The sequence below is a fragment of the Anas acuta genome, chromosome 3 (assembly GCF_963932015.1).
Source record: "Anas acuta chromosome 3, bAnaAcu1.1, whole genome shotgun sequence".
In the NCBI taxonomy this organism is placed as follows: domain Eukaryota; kingdom Metazoa; phylum Chordata; class Aves; order Anseriformes; family Anatidae; genus Anas; species Anas acuta.
Window position 1 is genome coordinate 116,292,082 of NC_088981.1, and position 26,237 is coordinate 116,318,318.

Consider the following 26,237-nt stretch of genomic DNA (forward strand, 5'->3'; position numbering starts at 1 on the left):
CCTTCTTCAATTCTTAAATCCTTTTTTGCATATTCACAGATGCTGACTATCTGTGTACTAACTCACAATCCCAGTATGGAGTTGCCACAGTAGTGGAAGGCAAATAATGCAAGGGACGTGGTAGATTCCTCTTTCACCCACCATCTCTAAATCAAAATCAGATATCTCTGTTTAGGACATGTGTCAGTTCAAATACAGGTCATAGGTCCTAAGTACGAGGTGATATTACATGGGGTTTGTTTATCTGAAGAGGTGAATTACAGGGTCAGGGTGATTCCTTGTGATATAAATACTTATTAATAGGGTGTGTTTTGGCATTTTATGAAAATAATGATCTTGGGATATACCAAAGATTCTGTTTGCCAACATCCTGGCTCCAGCAGGGACCACGAGCAGATGTCTAGAGAAGAGCAGAAGAATAGGGTGAGATGATATGATACTTTCCCCTCGTAATCTCATAGCCTTCAACTATTTTTATTTCAGGAATTTCCTGAATCAGACGTGGTTTTTGCATAGTTAATAATGCTCAGTGGATTTCTCTTCCAGGAACTTGTTCAACCTCTCCTTGAAACTGTAAATTCTTAACACCTGTGACTTCCTTCCCTAAGTGATGCCTGTGTTTGTGTGTGTGTGTGTGTGTGTGTTAGTTACAGGCTGTGTTTTCATTGTTTTCATGAATTGCTATTTTTATTACAAGCTGGCAGACGAGCTTTGGTGACCTTGTTATGCTAGATCCAAATCTACTGCCCTTCTCTGTCCCTTTCTGGACCCTTATGGGGTTTACTGTCCCCCTGGCTGATGGTAACATAATCATTTCTATCATCTTATCTTACTTAAACCACCAAGGAAGCAGGTCTGAGCTGTGGCTGTCAGCCTTTTTTCTGGAGAGGCTGAGGAGTGGTGCATGTTGCCCTGCTGCCAACTCTGCTGCAAGTTATCCACCAAATGCAAGCAGCTTGGTGGTCACTGGTGTCTTCAACTGCAACAGCTGCTTGCTAAGTAAACAATAGCGAGGCTGTTGTTAATTAAAATGCTTTTAAAATATTAAACAATGTCTTAAGGCTGTAGCTGGGGCCAAAGCAAAATCCAAAAGATGAATGTGTATAAATAAATGTGTTACATATGTAGATACAGGTGGGTGTTTATCTGCACAAGTCATCCTGGTTTACAGAAACATTCTGAACTATTCTGAGGGTTTTGCAGGTCTTCAAGCCAGCTTCTATCTTGAAAGAGAGAAACTCGGAGAAATTAGAAAACTATGAAACAGGGAAGGAAGATACCTGCATAAAATAATGCCACTGTGAGAAGCTGGAATTTGAGTGGTATTTGCCAAAAAAATGCATTGACTTGGAAAAAGCAAATCATTTTATCAACAATGCAGTGGTAGGGTTGTCTCTTATCAGTAGTATTTACACATCTACCCCAACATCAGGAGAAGAAAATAGTGAATCCATTTTCTTGCAAATGTGTAAAGTCCAAAAACCATTTGGTTACTGTGAAAAGCAATATTGGAGGCAAGCTGAGCACAATAGCTTTCATATATTTCCCTACTTCCAAAACGGTCAGGGGACTTCACAAGAAGCTCAAATTACACTTGGTAGAGGCAGACACTGCAAATTTACCAAAAATGTGTATCATAGGGTAACGGCGTGTTTGTGAGTAAGCGTTGTTAAGCACAGAACTGAAAGTGTGAAAATTTCACCTTGATCTCTGTTTTCATCCCAGCATGTAGAGTTGAGGACGCCGATTCCCATTACTACCAAGTCACGTGCGTGATTTGCTCTCCACATTGCATGTGCTCCACTGAAGCCATACTCTGTTGTGTCTCCAAATTCATCTCCATTTAGCCCAAACCCCCTTTTTTTTTGGTACAGCACTGCAGCACCAGCACTCTGCAGCTTGAGGAAAGCAGTTGTATTTTTACATTGCTTTGGGCATCATCAGCAAAATTGCCAGACTATCTGTAGGGACAGTTTTGTGATATTTTGCGTGCGGTCATGCCTCTCTGTGCGCGTGCACATGTTTATATAAAGCAGAAAAGAACACAGTTTGCCTTTTAGGTGCCAACTTGACCTTGTGGTGGCAGCTGTTGGGAAAGCAAGTATCTCGTTGTGAGTTGTAGATTGAACAACTTGTTATGGAGCTACTGAAGGAGACTAAATTTGAAATGCCAAGATTATTATGCAACTTTTTTCAAGAGAGTGCAGCCATCGGTCACAGAGATAAATCGGGCTTTGAACAGCTTTCAAATGTACGTGTCTTCTTAATGACAACTGTAGAAAGTTGTACAAGAGAGCCAGATTGAACCTGCCACTTGCATGGAAAGCAATATGCTTGTACAAGTTTTCATCCATGGTTTGGAGAGGCTGGGACGCAATCCTCATCCCGTTACGAAACCACCTCAGAGCACCACCAGGAATTAGTGCCCGGCTGTTTAGATCACGCTGTGGTCAGCAAAGACAAATAAACTTGCACCAAGGAACCAAGTAGTATGTTCTAAGCCCAAAAGTTGACAAACATGGCCTTGGCAGGGTTGCGATAGCTGTGTTGCTAACTTTTCCTGTCCCGAGGCCTAGGCCAGGCTGAAAGGTGCATCACTGTGCAGCCAGGAACATGAAATTTAAGGTGCCAGCAAGCCTGGGTCTGTGGCCTGGTGTGCAGATGGAAGAGTATTCCCCTCACTGGACAAAGATTTTATATTAATTAATGCTAACCAACTCTGTAGCTTTCCTGGGAACTGAAATCCAAGTTGGTGTCTGTATAAAGGCCTCACCCACCATCGTGAACGTCTGGTTTTCAATCAAAAATTCTTGAGGCTCCCATAGCAAACCAATGGCTGCAGGGAAGGGAGAGCTACAAATTCACACTCTAAGGCTTAAGAATGAAACCCCAATTTTCCCAGGAGACACACACCTCGCTGTTTGAGCCACTATCCTCATTCAGGACAGAGGCAGAGGTGCAGATGTGCCTTTCCTTAGGATTTTCCACTGCTTACTAATGTACTCTGCATCCTCTGCCTCTGTGCAGCATTCATGCTGCTGTGGATGTAGGTACTTATCTTTCCTCTTTGTGGAATTTTTGGGTGTACAACAAAGCAACATAAATTCTGCTCCTGGAGCCAGAGGCTTAACTTCCAGCCCCCAGATGGTTTTTGAAAATATCATCCTTAATCTCCTCATTCCTCTCTTCGCATCCTGTTTACAGATGGGATAGGTTAGGCTTGCACATGTAAGAGGGATAATATAACACATTGCTGGGATTTCTTGTAACATTTCAAGTTCTAGGCAAACATAAAGTATTGCTATCCTTATTCAAAGGTATTTTGATGGTAGAGTTTGTATGTGACCTTGAGAAAACCTAAGCAATAAACCCACTACGTTGCCCTTAGTGTTGTATAATATAGCTCTGACACAGAAGGTGTTTTTCACCACTGTTTGTTGTTGAGAGCTGCATCTAATAGGTACTGACTCCTAAAAGGAGTTAAGCACCTAAATGCATGTGAGAAATCCCACCATGGAGTCAGTGCATTTCCCTAGACTCCATAAAGCCTTGAAACATTCAGCCATAAAAATCTTCTTTGAACATTTAGGTGGTGCAGAAAGACCCTGTAATGTTCTAGATCTGTACCCTATCAAAGCTTATCAATAAACTGCAGTCAAGGAAGTGATTATGGCAGGATTTGATATATGCATTTTCAGGCTCTTTCACAGCTTTTTGTGTAATGCCTTGATGCGTAATGTTACTGCTGCTGCACTGCAATTAACAGCAGTAGATGGTTTTACCCCAGGACCACAGATGAAATCTTAGTGAGGCAGCCACTGCTTAGTGAGCTGGACAAAGTATTTCCTCTTTCCCATAAGGTACAGCATTTTTGTAATTCATCCTGCCAAAAAGAACAAAATGCTTGCTGTTGTGCTTGCTTTTGCTGTTGCTCTCGGATCTGTCTTGATTTCAGAGTAAACCTATTTTTCTTTTTTCTTTTCCTCATTTTTTTTTCCTCGGGTCCCATGCTGTCTACAGCTCGTTGAGGTTTTAAGTTGTTCTTGTTACGTTGAAAGGGCATAGAAATATGTAGAGCTTTTAAAAAGGAGAAGCATTCCTCCCCTGACCTCTACCTTTGGGAGCTGTTTGAAATAACTGTATCTTCAGCCATTCATCCAGCATCCTGAAAACACCGTGTACAGAACAGCTTACCATGTACAGGGCTTTCAGCTGAGACCTGTGAACTGTCGTCCTTCACCTCTCGTGGACAGCTGATAGATGGAGCAGGCTTTTATTTTGAGGGTAGGGTGTTTTGTGTCCCTTTGGACATTTATCTTCGTGTGCCAGTGCAAGATCGCCCTCTCGTGTCAGGAGTTTTGCGTGTGCTCAGTCCGTTGTGTGCCCCCCAGCTCATGGAGTAAAATAACTCTGCTAAGCCAGGAGAAGGCAGTAAATAAATGTGTTTAATGATCAGAAGTGATCCCCCCAATTCATATGCATAACGTGGTCTGCCAGCTCGTCCAGCAGCTTCTTTCTATCCCTTATGTTTGGATTAAAGGAACTCAATTAAAAAGTTTAAATATGAACCTCGTTAATTGATTTTTCTCTCTCTCTCTCTTAGCTATGACTGTCCGGAATGGAGGAAACGTGCTGGTTCCCTGTTACCCCTCTGGAGTAATATATGATCTGCTGGAGTGCCTGTATCAGTATATTGACTCTGCTGGACTTTCCAATGTCCCTTTTTATTTCATCTCTCCCGTTGCCAACAGCTCTCTCGAGTTCTCCCAGATCTTTGCTGAATGGTAGGTGTTAAAGAGCTGCTTTATCAGGCTTGATTCACACACTCAACTATGGTAAATAAATATATGTTATGTCTACTTGACATATTCTGATTTATACTCCATTAGAGTTGTGCACGTTTCCTGTGTCACAAGGGTGTGCGTGCGTGTGTAAGTAGATGTTCTGTAATTAGGGGAGCATCGTTTCCTGTAGAACATGCAAACTCAAATGGCCTGTGCTTTTTGGTACTTGCATTGGTGATTAAATGATGGACCTGACCTGAGTGACTTTTAAATATTCCTTTTTGCAAATCTCATTCAATGCCCCCAAAATGATACCCATGTTCTGTCTATATAGGCAAACCAGATTTTTCAGACTTAATTTTCCTTAGTCAGCAATGCATTCGTAATGCAAAAAAGGCCAGCGCTATCCTGGGCTGCATTAGGCAGAGCATTTCCAACAAGTCAGGAGAGGTCATCCTTCTCTGCTCAGCACCAGTGAGGCTACATTTGGTGCACTGTGTCTAGTTCTTAGTTCCCCAGTGCAAAAAAAAGATAGGGGTGTACTGGAACGAGACCAGCACGGGATCAAAAAGATGATCTTTCATATAAGTAGAGGCTGAGAGAGCTGGGACTCTTTAGTCTGGAGCAAAAGCAACACATATTTTACCATAAGGTGGGTGGTCAAACCCTGGGACAGATTGCCCTGAGAGGTTGTAGAATCCCTATTTATGGAAATACCAAAATCTGACTGTATGCAGACCTGGACAACCTGCTCTAGTGGAACATTCCTGAACAGAGGGTTGGAGTACATGATCTCAACAGGTCCCTTCCAACCTAAATTAGTCTGTGGTTCTGAGCCATGGAAAAGAGAACCCAACCACTTGTGATTGTTCCTAAATTCTTACAAACTAAGAGATGCTCTGTATTATTAAGCAGAGTGAGTTAGCTTTTCCTGCCTTTCTTCCTCACCAGGCTTTTTAGTCTGGAGTTCAGGAAGGAAAAGAGAGGTCCTGGATATCTGAGGTGAATTGATCCCTCAGGAGAATCATAAAGAAGCTTGAAATATGGTGAATTTTAACACATTACTTTTAGCAAAAGCAGGAAAATCAAGCGTTGGTGTTCTGGCCAAATTCCAGTATACTCACTGGTGTGTGTTGACTCATAAAGTTTATATTTAAGCTGTTAGGTTTTTTTGTACGTACATGGCGATTTCATTTCAGTAGTGGCTGAAGTGGTAGCTGCATAGTTCTTGCTATAATAATTCTTTTTAGCTCGATATTGCTGGTCAGGGTAGCAGGAAAGTTGTGTGTGCTGGTTGGGTTGTAAGGCAGCTCTGAGTGCAGTGTGCAGGTGAAGCTTCTGTTTTGTCTGTGTCTAATTGGCACAATTCAGCCACCCAAGTGTTCAGACACCATTTTCTGCTTGGTTCTAGTGGTTTGTTTTCAAAAGCCAGTACCAACGTTAGCTAATCTCCAAATAATTGTATATAGGGTAAGTGTTTTACTTAGCTAGAAGTGGAGGCAGAGATTGTAACACATGTAACATAGACATTTGGGATCAGAACTGGTGCTGAAATTAAGGGATTCCAGCCTTCCAATTCCAGCATTTAGCCATCTAAAAGAAATTTCCTGTTCTTTGTATCTCTTAGACTTTATCAAATTTAGTTTGACCGAGGCTCGTTGTTTTATAATAAAGTGAAGAACATATGAGAAGGGCAATGTTTCCCAGAAAAAGCCACCAGGACAATGTCACTACAGATAATTGTAACATCACACAGACCTCATACAAAAATCTTCTTTTGTCTTCTATAATAGGATGAATCAGGACTCTGGCTAGAGCTAATCAACAACTTTCAATATTTCAGTTTTAAAAATAAGTGATTGATGCAAAATAGCAGGGAACGGTAAGCATTATGCCGTGGTCAGAGGCAGTTTGCCAATTTTATAGCTGCAATAATGAAATGCATAGGAGAATTAGATTATAATGAACTAAAGGACTAAGTCATTGCTGAGAATTGGGATGAGGCAAGTGGAATTTTTCTGTTCAAGGGTGATTTGGCTTTGGAGAAATTGCTAAAGTCTTGCCTGTGAAATTACATGGATGCTGAGTTACAAATCTGTTTACCACAGCAATGGGCTCTGTTACGTGCTGAGTACAAAATTACTTGGCAGCTGCCTTGCACCTTCTCTAAGTGATCTTGCTAGGACCAAGTCATCATGTCCAGTAGGTGTTGGTCTTCTAAACAGAAAGACTGGAAGAAAAAAAAAAAACACACAAATTAGTGACTTTGCACCTGATACCACAGACGTGAAATGGCTTTCTCCAGGAAAAGTTTTAACAGTAGATGGCAGCAGATACTGCAGGATGTTCTGCAGCTCTCTAACCCAGCTTATTTTTCCTTTTCTTGTAAAGGTTGTGTCATAACAAACAAACAAAGGTATATCTTCCAGAACCTCCTTTTCCCCACGCTGAGGTAAGTAAACCACGGTCTTGCTGTTTGCTGAGATCTCAGAGCGAGTGGGTTTCTGGAACACAGTCCTGTGTGGCTGTTGTTTTTTCTGGTGATATGCCTGTTCCATAGCTTTGTGGCATTATTCATGCAAGATTTTTTTTCCTCTTCTTTCCATTGATTAATTTAGGAACATGGGGGAGGAATGAATGATGGTGTTCCCTCAACACAAAAATTATCACCGTGTTTATTTCAGCGTGTATCTTACATACGCTTGCCTGTTTTACTGCCTCCCCCGCAGAAGGCTATCTGGCGTACACATGGACGAATGTTTGCTCTTATCAGGCTGCAACCACAAATATCCCCTTTGTCCAAGCAGTTTATTTCAAAGTCTGTAAAACTAAGAGCTGGTTATCAGAGTCAGCTTAGTCATCCCAGCTCCTGCCTCCTTAGCTGAAGCAGGCACCATGTTGCCTGCTGGTATCTTGAAATAGGGAGGTGATATAAGAAAGTTAAAGCTTGTGGTACTCAGTGGTGTCACTGGCAATTTTACATGAAATGATCTGAGCTAGCATCTTTGTGAAGCAAAGAGGAGTAAGGTGGGGGGATGTACCCTGCATCAAAATGCATAGTTTGAGGGGAAGTTCTAGCCATCCAGTCAATAAATAAACATTTATGCCTTCAGAGTTCTCTCTCTTACCAAGAAAGGAAATCTGGTGTTTCCTCCACTGGGAACAGGTAGATTTCTGACCAAAGTAAGTGGGAGGTAGGCTGGGAAACAAAGAGATGGGACTGAGAAATAATTTTGGCTAAATCCTACTCCTGCGAGACAGCCAACCACTTGGGGCATGCAGTCTCAGAAAACTGGCTCTCGTAGTTCCTCAGATCAAAACTGTTAGATAGGATGAGGAGTAGCCATTGCAGGTTTAAGAGATGAAATGCTCTTTCAGGCATTGTTTTGTTTTCCTCTGGGGCAACTTGTCCAGGGATTTGTTCTGGAAATTGCCATTGCCCATCATAGATATCATCTGTAGGTGATTCAGGGGCATTGTTAGAAGTAGGATCTGACCAGAAGCCCTCGCTCTTTCCACATGCTTGAATGCATTTCAAGGAGGATATGCAATGAATTATGAATAAACTGTTTCCAAGAATAATGCAGGCTGGAGGGCACACCTTTCTTGTAACCAAAAATCTCGTTCACACCAATAAATCAGCCCCAAATCCTGATCTCTGCATAGGAGAATCTGTAGCCATGTTGTTGTCTATGCTTTCTAATTTCCCCTGCATTTCTGCTTTCCACGCTTTTCTTGTTGATCCACAGTATCTTTGGTTTCACTGACTCCTATGTTTTACCAAAAGCGTTGCTTCAAAATTGTACTTCACAATATGCACTGGAACTGGCAGGTTTAAGTGAAAACCCTTCCAAAAATGAGAAGCCAAACATGCGCTGTCAAAGGGTGGATTAATTAAGCCATTGTACATGACGGGTCTTTATGTTTGTAGAGTGATAACTGTGTCCTCTAATTTTTAGGACATTTTATGTTCTCCAGAGGCCTGTTGATAATGAGATTTTGCCAAATTATTGTTTATCTGTTGAGGCATTGCTCAGTGCTCCATGTGTAGATCAAGGTAATTATCTAGGAAAAGACTCCAAGCGGTGGATAACAGATTGGCTTCCTCATGACAAAATGAAGAGCACAGAGGGAATAACGTGACTGCTACAGGTACAGGCTTTGCTTGACAAGGCCAAATCATACATGTTATAACCCACAAAGCTAGGGACGATTTATCCTGAGATGCACAAACAGCTTTCTCTAGACCCATGAATATCATTTCTAGGGAGCCATCCCTAAGCTTCCTACATTTTTGCCTAAAGGGTTCCCTTAAATGTGCTAAATGACACCAGGCGGTGTGCATCCGCATCCTTGTGGCTCCCAAACTATTAAGTGACTATTAAATGCTGTTAAATTATTAAACTATTAAATACCCTGAGGCATTCCAGTGCTGAATTGCTGTCTGAAGTAAGTACTGCACGTTTCACAGCACGTCATCGAACGCCACAGAGAGGATCTGTTTGGGGGCTCGCTTCCAGCTGCTTTCTAAACACTGGCAAGTGGAGAAACCTACACTGCCCCCCTGCCTTGTGTTGGACTAAATGACGTGCTAGTTCCTTTCATTTTTAATTCCTGATATACACCGGTGCTTTGCAGAAACAATTTGTATGATGGCAGGCAGTGGCCCTAGGCACATAGCAACGCTCTTTCAAAAGCTTGGCTAATAGCAAACCCCAAGCCAAGTAATACCTAGGCAAAGGAGGACCAAGCCTGCTATTTATTCCATTTAGTGCTTTTCCTAAGGTAATAACTCAGAGAAGTTTAGACACGCTTGAGAACACCAGATCGTATTGCTCCTCTCTGTTCTGTGAGATGCACGGTTTGGTTTTAAACGCTCAAAACATGTTGGGATTTATAGAAATGACTGACACCCAGCACAGGGGTAATTTTGCCAAGCAGAACGGTCTTAATATAGACCTGGCCTGAATAATGTGGCCACGGCCATACCATCAGTCTAGGAGGGAGCATGGACTTGAGCTCATGGCTTCTTGTTTTTAGGTTAGAGCCATAGCCAGCAGTTGGCCTTTTTGTCATCGCTAAACCCTCTCGTTTGAAATCTGTGACTCCACAGCCTCTCAATCGGCAGCTTTGCTCACTGACACTCGAGGAAATTTTTAATGAGACTCAGAAGCAGACATGGAGCGATCGTGTCTATTGGATGGGTTGTCAGTGGAGAATTGCCTTACTTCTTTCAAATTAATGGTAGGCTTGTGCTACGTCCTGTGTGGAAATTGCCCATTGTGAAAAGACGTGCTTAGTGCTCACTTGTTGGAAGAAAATAGGGAATTACTCAAACCTGCCTCTTAGTTATTATCAAGCATTAATAACGTGATACATCAAAGAGGGACAGGCCAGGATGTGAGCTGCTAATTATCCAAGGAACATGTCCAGCCCAGCACGCTCTCTGGCCCTGATATTTGATGCTAGCTGTATAAACAAGATTTAGGAACAAACAAGGAAGAAGTCCCCCGGCTTGTTGGTAGAGTCTCTTGCAGCAATGAGTTCCAGTGGTGCCTCACACGTAGCATAAAAGAGCATTTACTTCCTTTAATCAGTTGTTATTGTATTGCAGCTATTGTTACAAGAGGATAAATATCGTTGTCTTCTCTATAACAATTTCATCTTACTCTTCGCTCCCTACTAAGTTGTTTGAAGCTTTTCCTTCTCCTCGCATGGAAGTTTTCCAGGTTGGGATTTATGTTGCCTGCTCTGCACTCATTCCTTGTTCTGCTGTGGTGAATAACACCAGCCACCCTGTTCAGCTCTGCAGAGAACCCAAAACACTTTGACTCCTTCCGTGTTGCTTCTGCTTTAGTGTAGTAGTAGGTGTTCATCGTATCTCCTCCCATGCAATCACTCTGTAGAATTTATTGGTTTGGGGAGGCAGTTCATTCAAAATTCCCTGTTTTAGGTGGAATTTGAGCATCAATTCTTATTAAAGTTCAAATGAATGGGGTGTCCGGATTCTCAAACAAGCTTTTGAATTCTCAACTGCAGACTTTGAACTGGTGTGCTAGCTATAAGGGCTGCTTTTAAAGAAATTTCCCGTTGATCACTGGGGTTGGAGTTGCTGTGACACTGTTGGAGGGAAGTTAGGATCTGGAGGCAAACTAAATTCCAGCCAGTGATTTCTCAGAAGGAAAACTGGGGACATGGAGTGGAGGAAGTTAGGGAAGGGTTGGATCACTCCATGGATTGCTCTCCCCTATGCTTAGACAACAGTCGAAATTCAATTTTTCACCAGCAGGTATTGTGATGGGGAAGAGAGGAGAAGGAGCTCAAATTGAAGTAATGGTGGAAACTTCTGCAAAGTTGAAAGCTAAACTTCCCAAATGCTTGGCAATCCAGCAGGCTGGCCAAGGCAGACATTTCATGTTATAAGTTATATACAAATACATTTCACAAGGTAACTTTCACATCCAGGGCAGAACATCAGTTATAAGCCAAGTATTTAAATAACCTTAAGGCTCCACAATGGCCAGCTGAAGTGCTGCGGAACATAAATTAGTAATTTGTTTGGGTTAGAAATGTTAATCTGGTATCCCAGAACAAAGCTGAGAGTGTTTCACCAAGTTTCCTGAGGGTATGGGTACATCCATCCCAACACAGCCACAGCTAGGGAATTAGCCATCTCTCTGACCATTTTATCAGGAACCAGGGATTGTACACTCTGCACTGCCCCTTTTGTGGAGGCAGAGGCTTTATAAAAGAAGAGCTGAGTTGTTCTCACAAAGCAAAATGAGAAGCTTTCACTCCTTTTCCTCTCTGCTTGATGTTTACGTTGCTAATTCCAGGCTGTAAGATAAGTAAGTGAATCCAGACTTCACAACATTTCTCTAAATGGCTGCACCAGAAATATTTAAGATGTAATTTATATGGATCAGTATTTGCTGGTGGAGGAAGAATTTGAATTTACTCTCCTCTTCATAAGAGTCTTTTAGCAACATCAAGGAGAAATGGCTAGGAAAATGCTATTTTTTGACTGAAAATAGCCAGGGTGGGAGTACTATTGATTCTGTGATCTTAAATACCAGCATTTGTCTCCTTCATCTTTACTTCCCTCCTCCAGACACCAGTCCCTGCATATCACATTCAAAGCAATAAATACCTGGAACAAAGTGGTTGTTTAGTGTTACATTTTGTCTTGTTTCACACAGAATTAGGCCCCTGTTAGCACTGGTCTGACAAAAGGAGTGAGGGAGGCGAAGTAAGCCGTGCATCACTCATTCATTGAGAAGAACCAGATCTGTTCCCAATTCTGGGTCCAGAACACATGCCCACAAACACACACAGTAAATCGCAGCGTACGTTGGCTCACTTCAGCAAAGGATACACAAAGGCTCTGGAGATTTATCCTGTTTATAGCAGCAGTTGCTGACCCTGTAAATCAAATCTACTGCTTTAAAGGGAATCGTAACCATTTGGGATTTAAGAAAAAAAAAAACAAAAACTACAGCAATGCTTAGTCTCAGTTCAGTGCTTTGCCATCCTCTGTCTCTTAAGCTTTCAGTCAATAACCGTTCTTTATGTAGAAACACACTCTGAATGTTGTTTCTTGTTTCCAGAAATCAGGTTTATTTGGAAAATAGGGGGTGGCTAAATGCCAGGTGTTGATCCCAGCCCCGTCTTGGTGCAGGTTGGAGTTGTGAACGTGGCACAGCAGTGACTACAGATGAGAGGGGTTGTGTAAAAGACCTGCACAGATCATTACAGATTTAGTCCTTTTAACGATTTGTGAAATTTTGTTGGACCTGTTTCACAAGTTCAGCTCCATATATTTTTGAGAGGGTAATTAGAAAAGATATTGCTCCAGATACTAAAATCCACCAGCTGCTTTATCGCTGGAGTGAGTAGAGTGTCTCTAAACTTGTTTAGGTAGCCTTTCACCCCTGCCACATCCAGCTGTGAGAACTGGAGATTACGAGGTACGGTACGGAGCTTCTATGGACTTACCATAAAAAATCTTCTAGGATAATAAAAAAGATAAAAAGAAGAAATCAGCACGCCTGGGGAGATGGTGCTGAGGATTCAACATCTCCCTCTTCCATCCTGAGTTAGCACGCCAGCTCGGAGCAATGCACCCCAACATTATGCTCAATGTTTTGGCGCTCAAAATAAAGCAATAAATAAATAAATGAGCACACACAGAGAAGCCGAGGTCCTAAAATAGATTAGAGATCCTGTGTCTCTAGTCAAAGTAATAGGAAGGGACTTGAAGCTGCCATAGTGCTTTGAGGAGAATACAGCTTTTATGTTTATAAACATAAAAGGAGCACGGTTTTTATTACTGGAGCTAACTTCAGATTCTAGCTATTACACTCCAGATGTGTTAATCAGAAATCTTTATCAGTCTTAATTGCAGGAACGTTCATAAGACGGAGTGCATGTTGACTGCCAGAGCCTTATTGGATATATTTTGAATTCCCCTTTGGAAGACTAAATAGAAATTTAAAGTAAGTTGCAGACAGCGTAGTGCCCCAGCTTCCTCCTTCATGATCCAAGGATCCACATGGAAATAACGGGCTGTATTACTGTGGAAGCCTACAATTTCCAACTTGTGCCAACCCCCAGAAGGAGTGCTACCCATCCCCTTCGATTCCAGTCATCTGGGTACCGGGTAGCAGCTTTAAATGGGATGTGTGCGAAGTCACATGCAAAATCACAGCAAAATATTTGCTGTTAGGAACTTGAAGGGGATCACACTCAAGGATGCAAAGGAGAAAGAATATTTGCAGCTATGTGCAACCAACTTTATATTATAGATAAAGGTATTGAGGTTAAGTTTGTACACTACACAACATACCTTTGGGTAATGACAGCCAGAATGTGGGTATAATGGGGTTGATATTCTGTTCAGTGAGGCTGAATTCAATTATGTAACTAAGTACTGGATGATAACCTTAAGTTGTGAAGTTTTGGGTTGTGCATTTGTTGCAAAGAAGCTTGAAGACATCCCAGATTTATCAGCTTTCCTTCATTTCCATGTGGGGACACAGTTTGAGTTAGGCCTACCATGGTAAAAAGAAGCAAGTAGAAGAGGATCTGGAAAGATGAGTTACAGGTTTGAGAGACTAGAGAAGTTGCTTGTTATAAAGTTCATTTTTAGCTCCTTTTTTGAAAACCAAGTATGTTAAAATGAAGAGAAATGTCTGGAGTGGCAGGGATTTCTGGTAGGAAGGCGTGATGCCCGCATCGTGTTACGACTTGTAGTGAAGAGCATGCTGCTTGCTAATTAGTGGCCCTGTCCGGGGTTTCACCGTGCAACAGCTGCAGAAATGTGTTCCTGAACCCCACGTATGTGAATTCTGTAGCTTGGGCAATGTCACAACTCATAGCAGGAGGCAGTAACGTATGGAGGGATCTTTGATGAAGGGTCCTGAATCCTTTAAAACTGGCTGGCAGAGGGAGCATTGCTCCTTGTGTGTTATTTTTTTCAGTCTTCAGCATGTGATTTCATTGCCTTAAACCACGTACTTTCAAGGAAACCATGTTTAAAGCCATGTTTGAAATTTAAACCATGCTTAAAATTATTTTCAAGCCAGGGCTGGGAGCGTATACCTGCTAAGGAAAGACTGGGAACATATTGCATGGAAGTGCATGACACGCTAGTCTATTAAATTGCTGTCTGCGTTGAACCTTGTTTTACAGATTAGAGACCAGAGGCAGGAGAAATAAAGCAAAATTTTTCTTCAAAGAGTGCCTTGAGAACTAAACTTCCCCACCTTAGTAAAGAAATCTGCTCTGCATGCACAGCACGCTCTGGTTTCCACCTCTAGCGACAAGTACTTCTTTCTGTTCATTTGTTATTACTAATTTCAATGATAGTTAAGGGAGGAAAAGTCAGAGTCTATTTTTCCTTCTGCTTTTCCAGGGGATTTGGCTTTGTTTGAACCCATTACAGCAGCGAAACTCACAACAACATACCACCGAGGGCAAAATTGCCTGGTACGAGGGTGATGTAAGAAAACGAGGTTAAACATCAGTGCCCAGAGCTCTTTGTAGACACGGCAGAGGGGGAAAAAGTAGCTTATTCTGAATTTGGCAGCTGAGCACTCTGTTCACTCCAGGAAACTGCAAGCAGGGAATGTTTGCAGAGTTTCTTCTCCGTTACCATACTGCTGGTACCACAGAAAGGAGAGGAAAGATTTGGAGGCACCTGGCTCCATGCTCTAACTTCCTTTTCATAACATTTAGGACAGTAAAGACTACATTTGCTGGAAAATCTCAGGACTCTGCAGGAAGGGACTCTGTGATGACTTATAAACAACCTGTGGAATATTCCTAATTGCACGTCAATACACGGATAGAGGCATGAAATGTGTGTAATGTCTGAATTTCTGTTTTTTTTTCTTTCAGCTCATTCAGACAAACAAATTAAAACATTATCCCAGCATCCATGGAGACTTCAGTAATGACTTCAAGCAGCCGTGTGTCGTGTTTACTGGACATCCCTCTCTGAGATTTGGGGACGTGGTTCATTTCATGGAGTTATGGGGAAAATCCAGCTTGAACACTGTTATATTCACAGGTAAGTGAAATGCAGTTATCGTTATTGAATTAGCAATAGGCTGCACACTCTGGTGAACTAGCCAAATCCTAGGGGCTTTGCTCATTTGTTCTGGGGCAGAAGTTTCTGACTTTGGTAGGAACTCGTTTAAATTAAGACCCCAGGATTGAGTGCAGTGACGAATGTAATTATTGTGCCATTTAATTCATTTTAGCCCTGCAGAGCCAACCTTTGCCATGCAGAGTCAGTCCTTGCCATTTCTAAGAAAAGTCTTTGTTGTGCACAGCGGTAAAATGCCTACAGGAAATTAATTTTTGGATTAAAAGCAGCTGGCTGCAAGTTAAACCCAGGCAAGACCTAACTGATGCTGGTCAGAAGGGAGAAACACTTCCCCCTATCCCATTGGAATGACAAACCTTTCCTCATATCTTCTCCTTCCCTTTCTGCAAAACCTCAGACTCAGGCTTGGCTCTTCGGTAAGCTTGTACAACCTGTCTGTTCCTAAAGATACTTCTGACATGTCTGCTGGTTCGGAAGTGAGCAGGTGCAGGTCTGGCAGCTGTGATCTATGCCATCGCTGCCTTGTGGTTGAGCTTTTTTTTTTCCAGACACCTTTTAGCTGACAGCCACATTCGTATCTGAAGCTGAAGGTACAGCTCCAGCTAAGAACCTGGGGAGCTGTTTCCTTTCTCAGTAACTCAGGCTGCCAGGGGCACAACAGGACCATCCTTTAAGTTCCTTCACTTCTCCCGGTATGTTCCTAATTTTAATGGATTTAATGGCTCAATCCTTATCCATCTCAGACTGAACTGTGGTCACTGATCCACAGGGCAGCCGCATCCTGGGACCGTGGCAGTCATTAACAGCAAGACAAAGTGTTTAAGAGAGAACATAAAGCTTCTGAGAGACCCAGCAAAGGGAGTATCTTCTAGAGTTTGATCTTCTTTAGAAATACTTCAATGCCTTCCCTCAAACTGATGTTCTGTCCAAGTGCCTCGAGGCTCTTTATACCCAATGTGTCATCCAAACAGAGCCTGCAGTGGGCACTGTTCAGACACGAGAAGGGAAATCATCTTTTGAGCCACTGCTACTGATTTTATGCAGAAAGAGCTCTACTGTAATTGGGAGAAGTGAGAAGTGTTATACACAATTCTCAGTCAAATTAAAAAAAAAAAAAAAAAAGGTGTGGATTTTGGACGAGGACAGAGTAATGAGAAATGGGAAGGAGAGCTCTGAGTAATTGATCAAACCTACTCCTACAGCAAGGGCATGATGGGGTGGTCCCACTGTTAGGCTTATTTTTCTCCTCTTTTAAGTGAACAGGACTGCTGGAAAGCACACAACCTCCTAAAGCAGACAGGGCTGGTAGAGGTATTTCTTTCCTTTTTTTTTTTTAGCTGTAGACTTCAGGATAGTGATGGGCAAGTCCTTTTGACTCTTTCACAATAATGGTACGAAATCATGTCACAGGATCATATTGTTAAAACAGTTTGGAAAGAATATTGGTAGACGTAAAGCAGTGTGTAATTAGTACCATTGTAAGGAGAGGGAAGATACAAGGGAGTCCCAGATGAGCAGGTAAGACACTTAAATATAAAGACTGTGTTTATGCTGGAGAATGGTGCACGATACCACAGCACTAACGTAGCTGTTCCAGTACCCATCACTCCTGCCCTTTGGGGTAGTTTCAGGAAACATGCCCTAATTACAGTAATTGGTTAAATTGCTGTGTAGACAAGCGTTATTTTGGAAATAGTGAACCTTACTTCAGTTGGGACTTCAATTAAAACCACAGCATGTACACCCTCTGCTGGGTCGTGCATTTCATGAATTTTCAGGAAATTGCTGGTGTTAATCATGCTGTGAAGGTGCTCCCCACCAACAGCCAGGGTGTTGGAAACTGGTCTTTAATGGCAAAAAGTCTTTTTCTGTGCCTTCTTGTAAGGACAGGTAATTGATCTTTCCATATTTAAAAGTAATTTTTCCGTGAAATGAGGAAATAGAGCAGACTGCTGTTAGAACTGGCAAGCTGTTAAGGTTTCTGAACGGAGGTCGTACCAACCTGTGGATACCTAAGGTCATGGTCTTTGAGGTTCATTCCCAGTTTATACTTCCTGCAAAACTTCAGCTGAGATCTGCTTTGGCTGCAGTGACCTTGGAGTGCTCAGTGATTGCCGGCACTAAGAATTCAGGTTTGTTACCTAAATTTGCCCGTCTGTGGCTTTTTGTCTGCAGTGTCTATCTCTGTCTGCAGGCATCTACGCTCAGCAGGATGTTCCTGCTTCCTTGTGGCCGTCTTAGCTGGAACAAAAACTTCTGTGGCTACAGAAGTTCCTAGCAGATTAAATTCTTCTGTTCTTAATAACTCCAGTGGAAAGCTGAAGCAACTCCATCGCATTCCAGGATTTATATTATTATCTAGCTTCTCCTGTTTTGAGATAGAGTCCCCTGTGGTTATGAAAGAAGTTTGGTCTGTTGAAGCAGGTGATAGCAGGTCATGTTCTAGCTTTTCCTGTCGAAGGCTACAAGTTTCTAGTGATTAGGACCTTGAAACTACAAGCCAGTGAGTAATGATGACACAGTGCTCATTCAGTCCACAGGAGCTAGGTGGTCTCCACCTTTCCGATTTGTAATGTGAAAAACAACTAGAAGAGAAAGCAGACTGAACCAGCAGCTGCAGCCAACAGCCAGGACACCAGCTGGGAGGGAGCCGTGGTGCTGCTCTGCTTGCTTGTGTCATCTGCAAATGTTACAGCTCAAGCGGTATTGAATAGATTATCGATTAAAAATATCGAATCCCGGTAAGCCACAAAGAAATTCTGGAAGAAAACATGGTAGAAGGAAGTCTGCCGCTTGCTCTCTCTCTGATAACAGCAATGCTTTGAAAACTAACTCCCTGGGAGATCTTAAAATGGCTCGTGCGTGCCACATCAGTGCTGTACAGAGGAAGATTTTGTTGCTCGGTGTCACACAGTGGTAAATCTGATGTCTTGGGGAAAAAGCTAAAGGTCTGTAATTCTGTCAGGAAAAAAAGTCAATACGAAACCTTGACAAGTGCTGTCTTCCATCACACAGTTGAATTCCATTCTGTTTTGTTTTTTTTTTTTTGGGTGTCTTCAAAACAGCAGTTGCTTCATGTCACAAGTTCACTGGAAGAAGCTCAAGTTGTGTTTTGTATGTGTTCAAATTCTGGGAGTCCCGTGTTAGAGTTACAATTTCTGCATTAGAATTTGTGCATTGCAGTTTTTCACTTTTCCATGGCTATTTATGTTCTTATTAGTCGTTCAGAGGTTTGAATCCTAGAATCCTAGAATCATAGGTTTGATGCCATTTTGGACACTTAGATAAAAAGTCCACGTGTGTAGCTTATCTGAGCCTATTGATGCAAAATATTCAGTTTGAGTAGGTGCTGCCTCATCCTCCAAAACGAACAGTCAAATCCTTGTGTCACCTGCAACACCAGATGGGATGGAAAAATTCTCATCTGATAACTTTTTAATTTACTACGTGCAATTTTGATATATAGCTCTAGTAGAGAACCTGTGCCTGCCTTGTTTTCTTTCTTTCCCCAGTGTATTTTAAAATGTCCTCTGATTTAATCCTAATTGACTACTGATCATTATTCAACGAGCTACTGTCCAAGGATTCTTATTTCTAAATTTCTATTCGTTGCTGTTAAACTTACTGTCACTAAGTGACTGTTTTTATATTGATATTTTTGGACTCACACACCTGCTTTTACCTAGCAGGCTTTTTGCCCAGTATATTTTTATTGTTGCCAATTCATGGCTTTTGGGTCATCCAGTCAGATGTTCTGTACAACTATCATTTTTTGCTAATATTTCTCTTCGATGTTCCCAGGCAGTTACACTAACAATTTCTTCAAACCCAGCTAAATTTCCCTTTTGACAGTTCTGAACATTTGTATTATTGGTTGATGCTATATCCTGGTCTCACAGGGTAAATATAATAGTTCACAATATAAATGTAATAGTTCAGAATAGCCTAGCTGATAGTCTTTCTTGTACCCTCTTTTCTTTTTCCCATTCTGTACTTAAACTAATACCAATATTTATTTTTTTTTAGCGTTCCCATTATGCAATTTATCCAACAATTGTGTCAAGTAGCTAATGATCTAGTGGACAGTGTCCCTTGCCCATGGCTGGGGGTTGGAGCTGGATAACCTTTAAGGTCCCTTCTAACCCAAGTCATTCTAGGATTCTACAATTCAATGGCATAAACTTTTCCACATCATTCAGTCAGTCGTCACCAGAGTCAAGTAGATGTATCCTACACTATGTCATGTATCAGACCTTGCATTTTTCATTCACAGATAAATGGTAAAAACAATATTCTAGCTGATTTATTACTTTGTGTGAGTAAAAGTACATTTGGTGCATGACTTTTCCTGGGCAAGCCACTAATCTCATTTTCAATCCTAAAATACAAAGGGAAAGAGACTTACTGGGTCTAATAAAGGTTCCAATAATGTTATCACAGCCCGTCTCAGCTTCAGGGTAACCCTAAAAGGAGCAGCCTTCAGTTTATACTGGCCTGGCTCTGCTGGCATAACTATAAGCATCCCAATTCCCTCTCTCTTCAATGGGAGAGCGGCACCCTACAGATCCTCTTTGGTTATCTTAAAACATAGACCCTGTGTTTTCCACCAGCCTAAACCTGAGAATTAGATTAAAATTTAAAAAAAAGTACCAAAAGGAAAAAGGGAAGCTGGGAGGTGATGTGTCTGCAGCAAGGGACATTTGTATGGGTTTATCAAGATCCAATCTTTGTGCTGCATTTTTGTCGTAGTGAAAAACAAGCTGGCATTTGGGTTACCTTGCAATACCAAACATTTATACATCGTGCCTTCTTTTACAGGATCTGATTAAAAATAAGAGATGATGTTTTTGTCCTGATTAAATTTGTTATAAAAATCATGCAATAATGTGTTTAAATGAAATAGTATTGCTCTGTTGCTTGATTAAGGTAAGACTAATTGTGGGCATAATTTTCATCAAATTAACTGAAAATATCAGATGGGGGAAGGAAGAAGGGAAAAGAAATCTATAACAGAATTAACATTGCTCAACAACAGCTTGTCTAGACTGGAACGTGGGATCAGACAGGAACCGGGCCATTTTTTTCTCAGTAGGCATTCAGTATTTTCAACATTTCTCTTTTCAGAACCGGATTTCTCTTATCTGGATGCCCTGGCTCCTTATCAACCTTTGGCCATGAAATGTGTTTACTGCCCCATTGACACAAGACTGAATTTTATTCAGGTGTCTAAATTACTCAAAGAAGTCCAGGTAATGAATTTTTGTTGCCTTTTCTTACGTTTCTTCACACACTCTTGTAAAACAAGTCCCTGATCAGGATAAGAGCCTGTGAGCACGATACCTCTTGTACCTGAAGCAAGAAGGCTTCGTCACCAGGCTCCCCTTGATCAGGCGTCCTATACGAGACCCCAACCACCAGGTAGCCTTTAATTAGTCCGGTCCTTTATTTTTACCCACAAGCTCTCAACCTGTTTGTGGCTGTTTTTCAGAGGCAGCTCTTTGCCATCTATCCATTTCTTAACGTAGAGGGCAATACCCGCAACCCCTCCTTCCTTGCCCTAACTCTTCTGAAAAGCTTCTAGCCCTTGATTGTGATGCTGCAGCTGGGTGATTCATCCCACCATGTCCCCGTGATTGAGCTCTCTTTTATCATCCTGCTCCAAAATAAGTATGAAGTGACTGCCAGTGTCTGCACGGAGTGGCTGGAGGATCTCTAAAAGCTGCAGAGCAAGAGATGTGTACATTCCTTTCTTCCTTTTTAGGTATATTTAGTCACAATCTCCTTTTCCCTTATTTTTTCCATTATTCTTTCTCCTGTTTCTTTAAAATTTAACCTGTCTGTGTCTTAATACAGCCTTAATGTAAGAGGTTCCAGGTGTTGATTATCCTCAGCACCATCAGCTGTAACCATCTCCTCCATGGCTGTAACATAATCCTGCAGTTGATCCTTCCCTTGGTTTTGGGACCACTGCTTTGGAGTTCCTCTCTCAGATTTCTTCCAAATCCACTGCTTTCCTCTTGCAAGATCTGGGCTTCTTCTGTGTAGGCAGAAGGGCAGAATTGCCATATAATCTCTGCTTCCCCCCTTGGCTCTTTTTGCCTTTAGTGGTCCCTCCTTATCCATCCAATTTGTTTCTACTGAAATTTGCTTTCAGACTCATGACATAATTAAAATAATACTCAATATTTTTTCCGGCTGAGCTTTTCCCTTGGATCCATCTTCAGCTTGTCAAACAGAAAAACGCGTGTTCCTCCAAACTTCCTAACAATGCCTGCATCATCTTATCTCATTGTTCTGTGACCTGGCTCGTCACTGCACGACTGATGGAAGTTGACGTTGCCTTATTTTCTGACAGGTGTCTTCTTTCATGTTACAGCTGAAGCATAATGCTGTTTCCAATGCTGAAACGTATGCATTTTGCAGAAACGCTGCTTTGTCCTTCGGCTTCCTTCAGTCCTGGGGTGATCCTCATAATCAGCCTGCTCATGCTTTGTTAATACACTGCTGACAGGTTATGAAAACTCCGAGTTGGTTGTTTTGCTAATGTTTTTGCAGCCTTGTGTTTTGGTACATCTAGAATCAGAGAATTTGATAGAATGAATAGATTTTATTCATTTTGATATGTCTATCTCACTCCGTGCCGTTTTGTGATGGTCCCCACCACTACTGTCGCTTTGCTTCTTTGGAAGAAAAAACTATTGCACATGTTGATTTTTCTCTCAGTATGGCAGCTGACATGCCTGCTGATACTGAAGTGGTGATTAAAGATAGAAATTTGGGTCTTGGTACTCAGGGCACCGTTTGTATACAAAGCAAAGACCGCCTGCTCCTTGGGCAGTTGGTTCCAGCCCTGCCTGGACCTTCCGTACTGCATCTTCTGGATGTTGTTTTCATACAAATGAGTTATTTTGCTAAGGTCAATCTGCAAACCTCTTTATGGCAACGATTGCTGTTGTAGGGCAGAGCAGAGATCCGAGCAGACGTTTCTGTAAGTCACCACAGTTTTCTTTTCCAGCCTCTCCACGTGGTCTGCCCAGAGCAGTACACGCAGCCACCGCCCACCCAGTCTCACCGCACGGATCTGATGATAGACTGCCAGCCCCCACCCATGTCCTACCGCAGAGCAGAGGTGCTGACTCTGCCCTACAAGCGACGCTACGAGAAGATTGAAATCATGCCAGACGTAAGTAGCAAAAGGGGAGAGAAAGATGGTGGCTTCTGCTCATACAGCAGTTTGAGTCGGTGGTACAGGGTCATGGAAAAGAGTCAGAAATTTGGAGATGAGTAGCCAGAAGTTGTCTTTCCGCATCCCCAGCTTTACCTGCTGTGAGAAATTCCCTTTCCTTTCAGGAGCAGGATTCAGCTGGATGTTAAAGACATTGTAGTAAAATGTCTCATTTGTGTTACAGCAGTTTCAGTGAATGGTTAATTCCTCCAGACTCCTAATGTCCAACAGGTTAATGGGTTGCTTGTAGCCATCTATAATGTGGACTACTTCTGCCTGTAACATCTATTAATAATTTATCAACCCCATAAATCATACATAAATGTGCTCACAATGCAAAGGGTGACCCATTTGCTAACAGGTATGATCTTAAAATATTTTTTGGCAATCCAATCAGCACGATTGTGTCCAGTGGCATTTTACAAGCAGGTGTCACTGCCTTTTTGCAAACCACTGAATATGAGAAATCTCTCATCAGAGAGTAGAGCGAGGAAGTACCCTTAGTTAAGCCAAATATGAGGCACAGAACGGGTACCCGTGTAACAAAATCCCTCAGCCAGTCCCTAAAACCCATTTGTACCATTTCACATGTGCCTATTTCGCACATCAGCTCTGTTAGGAGCCTGCCCAGCCCACTGGTTAGAGGACTGCCAGAGACAGGGAGGGTCTTTTTAATTAGAAAATATACTTGGATGCAACTCCATCATGGCATGTATATTTAATTGCTTTGGAAATTTGCATATTTATTGGATCCCATTAAACCTAAGACTAGTAAAACATGGCTTACCTTCACTGGCATGACCAAAACAGATTTTATTTCTGAGTAGCTGCTATTTCGATTCTGCTGAAGTTATGGGATTTTCCCTGAACTGTGAAGGTGTAATTGAGCCTTGGTATGTGAGCCTGTCCCGTGTCAGCCCTGCGAAGAGGGTGGGTACCAGCTTTTCCTGCAAACAGAATGCAGATTAACACAGATGCTACAAATGAGCATTCACCAACCCTCATACGTTTTGAAGTCCCTGTCAGGGGGAGAGTTGCCTAAAAGACAGCTAGGTGGGTCCATGGGAGTCACAGATTCACTTTCTTGCTCTGTCAGCATCTCCTTGTATGACTAGCAGAAGCCTAAAACACAAAATGCAGCTGATGCTGGAAAGGGGAGCACAAACACAAGCGAGGACTGCAGAGTTGCCTGGCAGAGTTGGTTAGTCTGAAGGCAGCGCTATGCTCATGGGGCTGGAGTGCAGCAGGAAACAAGTCAGTGCTTCACTTGCTGGCTTGGCTGCTTGCAGCAAGATCCCCGACGCTCGAGGCTCAACAGGCCATGTGGATTCAGCCTCACTGGCAGCCACCAGGATGAAAATGCTCTTCATTTCTCAACCCCAGATGTCCAGTGGCTTCTGGATGCCATCTCTCACTGAAGTGAACAGATTCTTTCTATAGGTGTTGGTAAAACTGTGCATGGAATTAAAGCACTTCCCAAAACTGCTGGGATGTTGGAGGAGGGTGCATGGTAAACAATGGGTTGTTCACTGAGGTGGGAATAGGTCTCAAAGAAGCATGCAGAAAAAGGAGAGCAAGTGTCTATTGCGTTCATTTTAACTCAGTGTTTGAGCAGAAAGACGGACATAGAGAAATATTGACAGAAACGACCCTTTTTCTCCTCTATCAAATACATCAAATTATATTCCTGCAGGAGTCCCAGTTTCAAAGCTATCTGTCTGCCCAGGGAGTGGAAACATCTCTTGCTATTTCCCATGCCCAGGTGCTCTCCCTGGTTTCCAAAGCTGCACCTATCAACTTGATGCAACAAGCTTCGTGGCATGTCATGACTCTCCTGAAAAGGTTAAAATGGTTAAAAAAGACATATTTAAATGGTTAAAATGGTTAAAAAACATAGCTCAGATCCTCTCTGAGACTCAGGAAAGCTGTTATCCTTCCCCTTTGGTGCCTGGGGGGTAGTGTTTGCTTGCCTCAGGGGGTTCATTGAAAGTCAGACCCTTAGTGGTGGTATGCAAGGCTGTGGTTCAGAGCTGTTAACAGGATGCCATTCCCCAGCACCGAGATATGCAAATCCCCCTCAGAAAAAGAGATCTTGATCATTCTTTCCAAGGGAACTTGTTAGAGGAATAGTCATGCCAAATTTGTAGTGATCACAGACTGTTTCCCCAGAACAATCTCTTTTTTCAGCAGGTGTTCATCGCATCACCGTTTGAGGCTGGTTTTTGCTTCCAGCTTGACCTGCAGAGTGGTGATAAGGCATGGGAGGGATGGTACATCATCTCCTTCCTTTTCAGGCTTTGGTCTCAGTTTCAGCAGCATAGCTGATAACTGCTGAGAAGTATTAATACATAATTTCTCCTGTTCGGTGCAACCAGCCACAATCCTAAAGGATCACTGTTTGATTTTTAAAATAAATTGGGGAAGGATGAGAGAGGCCTTTTGATGCTGATCCCCTAAATAAGCACAACGATACATTCTCACCTCCCAAACAAATTTTATGTGATGTGCTAGGCTTCTCTCATTCTCTCTCCCAGCAGAAGAGCCCTGTCTGTCTGTCCCTGTGTGCAGAGGGTCATTAGGATGTTGGTTTTGAGAGGCTGATGCCAGTGGTGCCAAAAAGATGGCTGTAATTTCCCTATCTGCTGGGTGTGTTGTGCAAGACAGGTTTGCAAATATGATAGATGAGGTTCCCTGATGGAGAGTATTTGCTGCTTTATTTCCTCTTTTCAGTAATTTCATCTGGGAAGACTTTTTAATGGTGCCTGAACATACAGATTTTCTGTGTCTTTGGTATTTCTGGGCATTTGTTTCAAATCAGCTGCCATCAGCTCCGGGGTTGTGACAACTCAAGTGGCAACTGGCAATGTTATTTTACAGCTCCTGGCATATCTTGTGAAGGTTTGTTGTTTGTCAGAAACACATTAACCAAACCATATTACCAACCAGTGAAGTTCTGATCTCCTAGCATCCACTCCTTGCTACGTGTTCAAGCCCATGGCTCAGTTCTTGGAACTTTTAAAACCCAAACAGTTGGCTCAGCCTGGCTTTAGTCACTACAGATTGACAGTGTGGTGGCGTGAAATTCCCTTTCCAAAACCCTATCAGTGGTTCAGGTTCTGGCGTGTCAGACTAACGCAAATTCACTGATACTGCTGGAGCTTGTCTACATTTCAAGCCCGGAAAAGCCAAGTCAGATCAAGCAGGGCGGTTGTATCTTAATGAGATTTACACTCGGAGCCAACCTTTGTTTGGAGAAAGGTTTGAACAGTCCCAAGGCACCGGGCTGAGATGGCTCTCGGAGGTATTGCGGAAGCCTTTACGCTTTAACTAATTTGTTCTTCTCAGCGTTTGACTTTTGCTTTAAAAAATAATAATAAAAAAAAAAAAAAGGCTGCTTCCTGGAAATGGGTTAGAAATTGGTTAGGCATTGTCTGTTCACGGGAGAACGATGGGGAAATGGAGAACACCTTCTGGAGCAAACAGATAAATTAAACAGTGGTGTTTGAGCAAATAATGTGCCTCCAGTTTAATTACAGCTGAACAATGGTGCGGATCGCTTGACTTCAGCAGCAGACCGACTTCACCGAGGGCTGTGTTTTTAAAATACCCAATTTGCAAG

At 42.3% G+C, this 26,237-nt stretch overlaps 1 protein-coding gene across 1 annotated transcript in view; it reads left to right on the forward strand.

The window, feature by feature from the left end:
• The window catches only part of INTS9 (integrator complex subunit 9), a 66,576-nt gene that overhangs the window by 28,374 nt on the left and 11,965 nt on the right, over positions 1-26,237 (forward strand). The window contains exons 10-14 of the mRNA XM_068678937.1: positions 4,604-4,784; positions 7,176-7,236; positions 15,183-15,354; positions 20,518-20,642; positions 22,409-22,576. Of these exons, the coding sequence (XP_068535038.1) occupies positions 4,604-4,784; positions 7,176-7,236; positions 15,183-15,354; positions 20,518-20,642; positions 22,409-22,576 (707 nt within the window). The remainder of the gene's footprint in view (positions 1-4,603; positions 4,785-7,175; positions 7,237-15,182; positions 15,355-20,517; positions 20,643-22,408; positions 22,577-26,237) is intronic.